We start from the raw sequence: 12,872 nt of genomic DNA on the forward strand, positions 1-12,872 counted from the left end.
TATCCAGCATAATACACCAAATTAGCCAAGCACTGAGACATTTTATTATATCTTCATCACAGCATTTACACTACAGAGAAGAAATACATAACATTTATTTTGATTTGTTTGGGCATGAAGTAAAATACAAATGGAAGGAATAGAGGGTTTCACTGAGTGAGTGAGGATATTGTTTATCACTTAGTCTGTCTATACACCTGTCTGCATATATGACTTCTCCATCACCATAGCTTCTGAGCATCTATTATTGCCATACTGGATATGCTTCTAGTCCTGCTCTGCATGTTTTGGCTGACGGCTGTTCTTTATTACTTTAACTCCATGCTGTGGATGCCAAAGAACTTGCATTTGCCAAGGAATAATTTCCTGTGGATAAAACATACATAATGTACTGGAGAAGACTGGAAATTTTCTTAGAACAATACTGAACTAGAATACTGATTGCTGTTTAAGAAACAAAAACAAGTGCAGGACTTTAAAAGAAACAAAAACTGTGCTTTGTATTGCAATTAGTTGGCTAATTCCTTTCAGGAGCTTCCCTCCCCACTGATGGCTAAAGTATGGTATGTGTTGTTCACAAGATGCAAATATTAATGAAGATGCAGTGGGTGTCTGAATGGTAATATTTGAAATGGGAGGGGAATCTCATGTTATCTGTGTATGATTTTACACTAAACAGTATCTAAAGCTTTGAGTCTAAAACTTTTTCCTTAAATCAAATGCAAATTATTTTCTTTGTAAAAAAGATTTACCTGAGACACAGTGTAGTAAGATGATGCCATTTTGGGAACCTAAGGTGCTGCTGCCAGTGCCATGCCCAGTGTGTAGGGCAGCTCCATGGCCTAATCCAACAGCTCTTTGTGGACCTTGCCCTCCTGCTGGTTGGGTACACTGCTTATATTCCTTCTGGGCTATGGAGCCTCCCCCCTCTCCTTCCCCATCTCTCTGGTTATCTTCTGTACCCAAATTTCTCCAACACATGAGCATTTTGGTCCTTGTGAGGGCGTTTAAGCAGATCTGGATGTTTTTTGGCTCCTCTTCTTGTCCCCTTCAGACGTGGCCAGAAAGGGGAACGGACCACCCTAGCAATAATTTCCCCTTGATGTAGAGGTCTGAGAGCAGCTGCTCAAAGAACCTCCTCCACCTCACAGGAACGGCCCAGGAATTTCACCCTTTTCTCTTTAGTTTTTGTAGTCAGTTAGAATTATAACCAAAGAATTTAAGATCCCTGAAGCTCTGACACACAAGTGGAGACCCTTGGTCTGCTACCTGCATACAAATGAAGGCAGAGTACTCTGGAGAATGCAAGGTGGATGGGGTCGTCTAGCTCTGTCATGCAGCCAATCTACTGGTCCAAGCACCAGGGTGAAGGGGGAACACGTCAGTCAGTCTAATGTGAAGGGTTCTAGAAAGAGAATTCATAGGTGGTAATCGAATTTTCCCTTTTGCTTGACAATAAAACTTTTACCTGTGAAACAATATCATGAAGTAGGACCGTGTAGTCAAATTCCAAGTAATCATTGTTTCTTTTCTGGAACCAAGATAAAGACAAGACAATAAGGACTGAGATTTAAGTTACCTTTTCATTTATAAAAACAGTCATTTAGTTGTACTTGGCGGCAATAAAAATGTCCGAAATGTTACAAAAGAGTAATGTATAAACCAGATGAAACTTAGTTTTGCTCTATGCTGCACTTCATTTAATCACAGAATAACATCTGAAAGACAGAACACAAAGTTTAACTCCACACTGATTGCTCAAACAGCTCTGTTTATAAAGTCAGGCATGACTAATGTAATGTTCTCTTTCAAGGGAAATACTGGGTTTATTTTCCAAAACAATTTGACTTTTTTAGTGTTGACTCATTTTCCATTTACTTATGTTGCTATAGAGACTCTTTGCTTTGGTTGTGTGTTTAGATTTTTGTGACTGTGAATAATTTAGGATTTGGGCAAAGAAGCCGAGGAGAGCAATTGGTCATTTAAGAAAATCCAAAGTTACATGGGAATGATAAACAGCAGCAGAAGCTAGTACATATTTTAGGGAAAGCAAATCTTGCTACAAAAATACCTGATTTGGGAAACTAGCAGCAGCAATCAGTTGGATTAGTCCTCCAACCACTGATACTGCTGTCATTATATAATCTTGGATGGGAGAACACTGCCAGATGGAATCCCATAGAAGTTAGTTCTGTTTCTGTTGATACTAAACACTATTACGATACCTCTTGTTTCAAGCGTAGCAAATGTTTGCATGTGCCATTGTCCAGTCAATTGGGGCAGTTAATCACTATGTCCATAATATATGAATATTTCAAGGCCAGATCTAATCTGAAAGGTGTTGGAATTTAGAGAAATTGTATCCTCTTGCATAAATGTTGGGTATAGGTGTTTAAACTTCACCATGCAGAGATAAGAAAAAATTGTTCCCTTGGGTGAAGAGGTTAGAGCAGGGATGGACAAACTTTTTGGCCCGAGGACCACACCTGGGTATGGAAATTGTATGGTGGACCATGAATGCTCATGAAATTGGGGGTTGGGGTGCGGGAGCGGGTGAAGGCTCCGGCTGGGGGGTGCGGGCTCTGGGCTGGGGATGAGGGAGTTGGGGTACAGGAGGGTGCTCCAGGCTGGGACCGAGGGGTTTGGAGGGCGGGAGGGGGATCAGGGCAGGGGGAGGGAGTCAGGCTCTGGGCGGCGCTTACCTCAAGCAGCTTCCAGAAGCAGCAGCATGTCCCCCCACTCCGGTTCCTATGTGGAGGCACAGCCAGGCAGCTCTGTGCGCTGCCTCATCTGCAGGCGCCGCCCCTGCAGCTTCCATTGGCCGCGGTTCCTGGCCACTGGGAGCTATGGGGGCTGTGCATGGGACAGGGACAGCGTGCAGCGTCCCCTGGCTGCCCTCATGTGTAGGAGCTGGAGTGGGGACATGCTGCTGCTGCTTCTGGGAGCCGCATGGAGCGGGGCAAGCCCCCGACCCAGGCAGGAGCTCGAGAGACAAATGCATCTGGAGGGCCGGATGCAGCCCTCAGGCCATAGTTTGACCACCCCTGGTTTAGAGGAAGCAGGGGGATGTAGCCTCCCAACTCCAGGGATCTGTGAGAAAGGGAACTCCCTCTTTGCTGCTCCTATGACCTGTCGTCAGCCTCTAAATCCAATCCCTACAGCACATGCATTTCTGCAGGTTTCCAAGGAAGAGGGAAATGATACTTTCGTGTTGGCATTCCACACATTCAATAAGGATCTCTTCTGCTTGCAAGAAGAGACAATAAGGCCCTGGTCTCTCTTACTTCTTTGTTTTTGCACCTAATAACGGTGAATAGAATGGGACTTTTCAAAAGCGCCTAAATGAGTTAGGAGCACAGATCCCACTAATTTCAAGATCTCAAGTCTGTAAGGTGTGCTAACAAGGAAAATAACTTGTAAATGAAATTATGTTAATAGGGTGAGACATGCCAGGCACTGCAGGAAGTCTCTCCATGGTAACATGTTATAAGAGATGGGTGTGGATGGCAGAATACACAAAAACAGACCAAAATCTAAGGATAAATGAAATCTGATAATTCCAGTTACCAATAATTTATCTTAGCTCTGTATGAAAGGAACACAGCACAGATCTGAAATTTAATCTAATTTAAGTGTTATATGGTGTCTGCTTTTCCCTGTTCTAAAATTTATCTGTTGCAGACAGTTGTGTTAAAATCCACACATGATCCACTCCTGCTCCAAGTCAGCCACCAGAGGGAGAAAAGCTAATTAACAAATTCTGTTCCCAGAATGATATGAACACCACTGAAGTGGTGATGCTCAGGTGATTAGTCTGTGACAGTTTTTCATACCCAAAGTGAGTTTGTGACTCTGTGTTCCTTTCACATACACAACCTCAGCTGAGTTAATTGCACATATTGAATGTCCAAAACTGGGCTTTGAACATGTATGATGGCCCCTTAGTTGTTTAGACTACAACAACATGATCCTAAATGATATGCCAGTTGTGGTTATTCTGAATGTCAGGTCCTATTCTGTGTTCCAGTGTCCAGGATTAACGTGTTTGAATTTTAAGTTGTCTCACAGTAATTGCAAAAGAAAATCCATATTTCTTCTTGGCAAGTAGACAATAGAAGCAGGGAGTCAACAGATCTCCACTTGCCTAAACACCATCTATGGTTTTCCTAAGGAAACTTATACTCGGACAAGTTGACATCTCTTTCTGGTAAGAAAGCCACAGGGTCTTTTGGCTGTGGCAGATGGGTTACTTTTGACTAACTTGAAAAGCTCGAGTATCCTTACATAGCAGCTTCTCTGAATGTATTCCTAATTATTATCATCCCAGTGCATTGATAGGTGCATTACTTACCACCTGCCTGACATCTCTGATTTGAACCAAATTGTACAATGTGTTTTCAGTGGAGTTCTGCCATATTATATAACCACAGGCCACCCGGGCTAGATGGCTGATGGGCTCCATTTCTGGGGACGTGTTGCCATAATTGTCTGAGAACCAAAGCAAATAATCTGTATTAAATGTGTGAAAATCTGACAAATTGAAACTCATTCAGTCTCACCCTAGTAGGTAGGATACTGGACTAGGAGTCAGGAGATCTGGGTTCTGTTCCTGGCAGACCTGCTGTGTGACCTTGGGAAAGGTCTGTTTCTACCCTTTGTTTGGCTTTTCTATTTAGGTGGTAAACTGTTCAGAAGAGGGATTATCTATTCCAGTGTTCAAGTACAGAGCCTTGCACAATGAGGGCCTGGTCTCAGTTGGAGCCTCCAGTAGCTACTGTAATGCTAACAACAGTGATGAGCCGTAAATTTTTAAAGCAAAGCAACTAGCCTAATAAGTATTCAGGAAAAGAGCAATTTTAAAAAAAAGTTATTGAAAGTCAATCTCAGCACATTCAAAACAAATGAACGCTTGCTGCTGCTATGCTTGACACTAAAGTTTGAATGAAGAAGGTGAAGGTTTCTGCCAAAATCCCTTCCCTCATCTTCATACCTGGAATATTTTGTGCAACCAACGGTTCTTGAAGGCTCTTGATTCTGTTGTAAAATTTGTTATCTGCTTCATCTGTGTTCTTCCCAAATTCTCCTTCCACTGTAAAATGCACTTGTGGCGCAGTACGTTGGTTGCTCAGAAGATAAAGAATTTCAGCAGTGCAGTTAATGGCATTGTCCTGTTACAGAAATAGTTACATGGATTTAATCCATTTTAATAAAGTAAAATAGACAGTTAATACGTAGAAAACTCCACAATGCATCTATTTTACTGTTTTATGTATTAGCCATTTTTTCTGCAAGTCTGATGTGTGAGAGTATGTGCAGACTATTTCATTAAGATTAAAGCAGGGTCAAAATCTTAATTACCCTTAAAATATATTCACAAACTTTCTGTGTAGTTTATATAGAACATGTCAAAGCTATATATTTAGTGATGGTGCTTTCCCTTTTATATCAATTTGACACAATATTCTGCTTGTTGTTTAGATAGAGAAATATATTCAAATGAGGTCTGCAAATTGAAGATGTGATCTAACTCACAGTGGATGACACTAAGACATCCTTGTTTTTAATATGCTAATTGCCTTTCTCAGCCAATTGCCATACCATGGTATTGTACAGCAAAAAGTGACACTTCAGGGCTTTCATGGTGCAAAAACTGGCTGTTTCTTCTTTTGGTTAAATCCAGTCCTATGGCCTGATTAGCAATGAGGGGAGCTCTGAAATTTGTGTATTGTGCTCCAGTTTTACAACCAGATCACTTTCAAATGATTATTTACTGATACAGTCTACAAGCCTGAACAGAGAGCACGGCTCCCTTATGCTACGTGCTGTCTACATGTATAATTAAAAGATGATTCTTGCCCTAAAGAATTCACAATTCAAGAATATAAAGCAGAACTCACCTTGTGGAGGATATCTTCCAGTGAAAATTTAAGGTGGTATTTATGCCCAACATCAGGAATGTCCTAAAGTGAGGAAATATTTTTAAAAAGTTTAACTGTTCTATCTTTAATCCTCCTTATTTCAGATTGTTCAGGTTATTCCTGTGAAGTATGACAATGCACAGTGTCACTCTGTACAGTACATATTTAACTCTTTACTTATCTTTTGTGTACATGTGACCAGACTTAAAGGTTAGTCATTTAATACACAGCACCAATGTTCCTGGTGTCACATCTGGTTAGTTATCCATGGTCCAGTTTATTTAAAGTCCATGCGGGTGAAATACATCCAGTGCAGAGGGAACATGCAGAGTCCTACCTGCCACATAAAACCCATCCTTACTGCTCTTAAGCACTACAGTATTACAAATAATAATAGCCTTGTGTGGACCATGTGCATTGGGTGACTTCCACCCTCCAGGAATTAAGAATTGTATATGGTCTTAAAGTATTTGAACTGTAAAATGAAAACACTATAGAATAGCATAGACTTATCCTCACGACTCAGCTAACTGCGTTCTGGAACATGGTACAGTCTCAAATCAAGAGCAGCTCTGTGCTGAGAGAGTCCCAGCTGTTCTGATAGTAACCATGACAATATCTTTCCAGCGTTCTTGGTGGAAAGGTGATAACTGATTCCTCGGCCAATACAGACAGAGCCTAAAATCCCATCAGTACAGTAGGAGCTGCAATGTTGGCGGGCACAGTTACTACACAGTAGTCCTTTCCCTCTCCCCAACTCTACTAAACATGTTTCATACTAGCATTGTAGGTGGAATCAAGCTATGTTCCTGAACTGTGCTACCTCCTTGGGCACTAGCAAGGCTGCTGCACACGTTGGAACATAGTTCATTCATACCTACACTATTTTAATCACATTGTAACCAGGTATCTCAACACAATAGATTGTATAGTACAGGAAGTGTTGAACCGGAGAACAGTCTTTGCAAGAAGTTACCACCACCAGGTTATTTATGCTTTCTCTGCTGCTTTGATCTGATATAAAAGGACATTGTCTGAGGAGAGGGCGGTGCAGCTGTAATAACAGCTTTATCTCCATACTTCAGAACTACAAAAAGGAAAATGGGCACAAGCTAATTATTATTCTTCAGACTGTGCCAGTAATGGGAGCAAGGCCACTTAAGACATCTTTGAGCAACTGGTGCATGGGACCTTTGAGCAGATCTGTCCCAGCTATTATCTGTAACGGGTCGGCAACCTTTCAGAAGTTGTGTGCTGAGTCTTCATTTATTCACTCTGATTTCAGGTTTCACGTGCCAGTAATTTTAATGTTTTTAGAAGGTCTGTTTCTATTAGTCTATAATATATAACTAAACTATTGTTGTATGTAAAGTAAGTAAGGATTTTTAAATGTTTAAGAAGCATCATTTAAAAGTAAATTAAAATGCAGAGCTCCCTGGACCGGTGGCCAGGACCCGGGCAGTGTGAGTGCCACTGAAAATCAGCTCGCGTGCTGCCTTTGGCACACGTGCCATAGGTTACCTACCCCTGATCTGTAAGAACAATGAAGAAAAAGCTCAAAGCTGTGACAAAGGTTTATTAATACTTTGCATTTCTATTGTGGTCCATTTTCAAAATGCACAAACAGTGACTAATCCTCACTACACTCTTGTGGAGAATTGTTTCAGTGTTAGTCAAGTCACTTGTCCAAGGCAACATCATTATCAGGTAAGAGTCAGGATTAGAATTCGGGAGCTCCTGGCTTCCTGATGTGCTGAATCCAGTAGACAATTCAGCGTACTTATCAAATAGATGTTTGTGCAGTATAAAGCAGCAGTTTGGTTATTGATATGTAAGTTAATCTGTAACTCAAGTTACTAAAGGCACAGTCTCAAACATGACTTTCATCCATGCATAGTAGTCTCCTAAAGAGGGGAGTTGAAGTGAGAATGAGAGGAAGTATGGCAGGTTAGCGGTTAATGCACTTCAGTCTGGAAAGAATCCAACGTTCTGTTACTTGTGGAGCCAGACCTGGAATAACTATCAACGATGATCCTTTCTGGATTGAGGAGAGTTACAGAATTCCTGTATGGAAGGAAGAAACTCTTGAACAATGACTTAATTATTTGTGGGCATTTATCAGTGTTTTATGGTGACAGCTAGAATGGATAGGGGAGCTGGTCTCTGTGGAGGGGAGACAGGATTTTAATCTTCCCTGACACAGGGAAAGATCAATTCTAAGAGGTAAATCAGATCTTTTTAGAGAAAGGTGTAAAAGCAGTTTTGTTCTTTCCTGCTAAGTGATGAACAAGAAATCCCACTTTAACTGTTAAAACCTCCTTTTCCTTCCTCTCTTCAAAAGAAAATACCGATCGGCCCAATACAGCACCACCTCACTAATACAAATCTTTTTACAATTCACATGAATAAGTAGTCCAACCAAACATCTCAGCAAAAACTATAGCAGAGTGGTTAGTAAGGGTTTATATTTTCTTACTAAATTACTAATTTTTAATATGCCAATTATTATGAGCAGATTATGAAGCATTATAACAAAGTGCAATTGTCAAATAAGTACACAGTGTTAGATGTATACTTAGGATTTTTAGTCCTTTTGTTCATCAAAACTTAAACAAATGTATGCAAAATTGAACAACTCCCAATGGGCCGCCCAGTCACTGAAAACAGTCAAGTTCTAATGTAGGCATCTTACATGCGCACATACACTGAGTAGATGGACTTTTAGGCTTTGGTCCTGCAGACATGTACATACATGCATGTGCATAAGTCTTTGTAGAATCTAAGCCTTCAAGTGTCCACAGCATCTTCTGTTTCTCTTTTAATGTGAAGTTATGTGCTTTGTTTCTGATGTATGAAGGACTGAGCAGGGGGAATTTTAAAACACAAAGACCACATCACAAATTCTGGGAGCCATTTAAGAGCAGAATTAATTTGTAATACATTTATTATTGGAAATACCCCACTGAAATCCATGAGATTTTAAATTATAAATTTGGCATTCTTTTTATTTCTCTCGTGGTGGCGGTGGTGGTTTATGTTTCCAGGCTTTTATTTGCAACCATGAGGGCTATGTTATTTTTTTAATGAAAGCTGAGAACTGTATGACTCCAGGAACTGGGGCTTTAGGCAAAACACCAAATATAGCAATACTCAGGATAAAATCAGGAGCCTGGGTAACACTGTAGTTTTACCTGTGTGGACACTTTTTTTTTTTAAAGCCATAGCAGAAAACCATAATTTAGCCTAAATCTTCCTGGGTTAAAACTTGGTCTTGTGTGGGAACAATATTTTAACATTAGAAGATTAAGTCTATGTGACTTAAAGATATATATATTAATGTCCTGACACACAAGACTAAAGGAGGCTATAATATGGCTATTTTGTAGCCTACCTGGGGGCCTTAGTATTGGCTGGCTGGTAAATACTCAGTTACAGCACTGCAAAGGAACAGCTCTGGTATGGGTGTGACGCTGCAATGAGACTCCCCTGGGCTTGGAAACAGGACTCTACCTGCCCGGGCTCTGCGTTCTCCTAAATCAGCGCTGAGCAGCCGAGTAGGGAGTGGCTCTGGAGCAATCAGCCAGCACGGAAACTAGCCTATCTCCGCCGTATATGCCCTCAGCTGTGTCCAGCTTTCCAGACCCAGGCTAATTTGTTCTAGTGCATGTGCCGGGGTGTTTCTGGCCAGTCCCTCTTCGCAGTGTTGTCCCCTCCGCACGCACTCACCTCCCTGCTGGCTTTGGTCACCTCCTGCAACATAAAGATCTTACTGGGGCTGCCATGCTGGTAGTTGATGTAGTTCACAGCTACGACGGCTGCTCTCCTAGCTGGGTAGTGGGACGGGGGGATCTCCATGGAGCAGGGCGCTTTACTTGCTAGCGCAAGTGGGAAAGGCGAGGCCGGAGCAAGGATCACTCAAGGGGAGTGTACGATCCTTTCAGCTTCCGCGAAAGCAGGAAGCAGCCGCTACAGCCTCCGTGGCCAGCGACGCGGCTGATGCGTGTGCAGTACTGGCCACTGCAGGTCACCTGTTAGTCACCTTGTGTCGGTGGAACAGGAAGAGCCGTGTTTTACTTTAGCTTTTGCGGAAGAGGAGTGGGGAGCCGCAGCAGCTGGGACAAGCTGATGTGGGAGGCTGGAAGGGAGGGTGTGTGTGTGTGTCACAATCCTTCTCCTTTGCAAATACTGCCACTAAAATGAACCTTGCCAGTGGGGGCTTCCAGTAGTGGGACTAGTCGAGTTTGTGATCAGCCCTGGCCCAGCCTCCCCGTTAGTGCCTGTTTCATAAATCCAGTCTCTGCTGTTACATTCTTTGTTAATAATACATTTTATTATGCAAATTCACTTTGGGAGCTTATTCTGCCACTAGAAGCCCCAGCAGTGCATACTTGTTAGTATGAGGGACTACCTGGCTCATCCATGTTTAAACAGCTAATGCTTTATGAAAAAAAATAATTTCTGTTTTGCAAAAATGTTGTCTATATTTTTCTTCATTCTCTGTACAACTAAGTGTCATTTGCATGACAACTTTCTAACAAGTTAATCCTGTCAAGGTTTTATTTACCTATCTGAACATCTCAGACATTTTTTGACATCCCAGTTTTTGCATCCACAAATTGATGTCACAGTTGAGGATTATGACTTCAAGTGGAGACTCGACAGCAAAAGAAAATGAATTTGGGGCCGCAAAAGAGTTCTGATTTCCATGCTAATATCCCATAAGGGTGTCTGTCGGCTATTTTTTGTTTTTTAATATAGAGTATTTTGGAGCGTTTGGACTGCAGTGACCTATAAAGTAGTATCCTGCCTTTTTTTACTCTCTTGTAGAATGGTGAATCATGCTGTTCATCATGTGCGTCCTTGAATATTCTTGGCTATTGTTTCAATGATAAATAGAAATGCATAGCCATTTTGGTTATGCATAACTAAATAGGATAAAGCAAAATGTCAATAAAGGGACATATTCCTTTGGAATTCTGACTAGTGCATAGCTTCTATGATAGATAACACAGTGTTTTGTCTTTTTAGGTTTGACTATACTCACAAGAGACAGTCTGGTGGGGCAGGCCAGTTTGGTAAAGTAATAGGGTGTCTACAGCCTCTGGATCCAGAGAACTACACACAGTTGGAGTTTGAAGACAGAACTATTGGAACAAACGTCCCAAAGCAGTTTATACCTGCTGTTGAAAAGGTGAAAAATATTTTCTAATATTTTGTATTTGTGATATAACAATTGCACAGTTCTTACCTTCCTCCTATTGTTATCCCTGAGGAGACCAATCCTGACCCATTGGAGGGAATGAGAGTTTTACTGTTGATTCAAGTTCAGGCAGGATCAAGGCATAAAAGTGATTTTGCTGTGTTTTGCCCAATTCCTAAGAGTTCTATTACTAAAGACAATGTAAACAGATCAGTTTTCTCATTTTTGGCATGTGATATTCAGTGTAAGACAAGCAAACAAACAAAAAAGAACAAGTTGTTTTTCAGATGTTATAATAAAACAATCCTACTTCCATTGAGACTGGTTTTCTAACATCCCCTTTCCTGAATGTAACTGCTTTGGGGTATGTATAACCAGCAGCAAATTCTAAAAATGTAGTGTGTCTGTGACATATCTGAGATCTTTTTGTGCAGGAAACTCCAACTAAGTTAAATACCCTGAATAATTTCCCAAATGTCTCCACTGCGTGTGTCTTTTTTTATGTGGCTGTATAGTTTAGTACATATAACTTTTAATATTAGCATGTTAATGTCAATGTCTCCATCATAGCACTGCTGTACCATTTTATGTTGCTGTATTTCTGAATCTCTTATTAATTATGCAAACTGAGGTCATTCTCAGACACTTCCGTTTTGCACCCCTAACTTCAGTCACACAACAAAAGAAGGATTTTGGCCAACCACTGCCTACAAAAAAAAGTATGCTATCAAAAATGAAGGTGACATCTTTACTGGTGGTGAGCCTAGTCAAGCCATTCTCTCTCTATTCAGGACGATACTTCAGATACCACAATCATGGGCAATCTCATAAAAACCTAGATAGATTTTTTTTTTTAAGTAAAACTTGTCCTGAATTCCTCACCAGAGCCCTCTTCCAAAGTGACAGCAAACCAAAGTCTAAGAAATGACAGTAAAAAGCTTTCACACTCTTCTGAGGGAGAAACATTCTTTCCTTTACTATATTATGTTTTTTGGGTCTTGTTTTTTCTTCTTGTCAAGTAATAGGACTAGAATTCATAGTTTAGGATTATGCTTGCTGTGAAGCTTTTTCTCTTAGCAAAAGACTTAATGCTTAATCTCTGGAGGCAGTTTACTGTTCCTTACATACTGCCATTAACATTATCCTTTTTTAAAGCTGTATTTTGGGGTGAAAATTGCTAACTTTGAGACACTTCTCCACAGGGATTCCGTGAAGCATGTGAAAAGGGTCCTCTGATAGGTCACAAGATTTCTGGAGTCCGATTTGTCCTAGAAGATGGTGCACATCACATGGTGGATTCTAATGAATTCTCTTTCATCCGAGCAGGAGAAGGGGCCCTCAAACAAGGTATCAACCACTTTGAAGATGTGCTGTTTTACATGCTCGTGATTGAATCTTTGTTAAAACCAAATTAAGCTGTTGATTTCATTTTTATGCTCCTTGCTTGCTTGCCTACTCATACACATTTCCCGTTCAGAGGCAGTTGGCCAAATGTAACCTGTGTTGAGTAGTAGATGGGTAAGATTTGTAGAAATTCCAAACAGTCATTCTGAGGAATGTGACCTCACTCTTGAAGCTGTAGGAAAGATACAATAGACCCTTTTTGCATAGATCTTTGTGGGAACCACCCTTTCCCTAATCATAAACACCTGTAAGAGTAATTATGTTTGAACAGTCTCTCCTGGAATGTCATGCAGAGTAGGTAGCTGCTACAGTGGAACATTGGTTCCTTTAATGGTATAAAAATTGATGCT

The 12,872-nt window shown here is 40.9% G+C and overlaps 2 protein-coding genes across 2 annotated transcripts in view; one reads left to right on the forward strand and one right to left on the reverse strand.

The window, feature by feature from the left end:
• GFM1 (G elongation factor mitochondrial 1) overlaps positions 1-12,872 on the forward strand; it is a 42,990-nt gene that overhangs the window by 21,640 nt on the left and 8,478 nt on the right. The window contains exons 14-15 of the mRNA XM_045029814.1: positions 10,947-11,109; positions 12,321-12,465. Of these exons, the coding sequence (XP_044885749.1) occupies positions 10,947-11,109; positions 12,321-12,465 (308 nt within the window). The remainder of the gene's footprint in view (positions 1-10,946; positions 11,110-12,320; positions 12,466-12,872) is intronic.
• On the reverse strand, positions 22-9,956 carry LXN (latexin). The gene is made up of 6 exons (XM_045029816.1): positions 9,645-9,956; positions 5,898-5,960; positions 4,991-5,168; positions 4,352-4,488; positions 1,469-1,531; positions 22-366 (listed from the first exon to the last, which is right to left on the reverse strand). The coding sequence occupies exons 1-6, from the start codon at positions 9,771-9,773 to the stop codon at positions 268-270; spliced, it is 669 nt and encodes a 222-aa protein (XP_044885751.1). The 5' UTR covers positions 9,774-9,956; the 3' UTR covers positions 22-267.

Source organism: Mauremys mutica, chromosome 9, assembly GCF_020497125.1.
Source record: "Mauremys mutica isolate MM-2020 ecotype Southern chromosome 9, ASM2049712v1, whole genome shotgun sequence".
Classification (NCBI taxonomy): Eukaryota; Metazoa; Chordata; order Testudines; family Geoemydidae; genus Mauremys; species Mauremys mutica.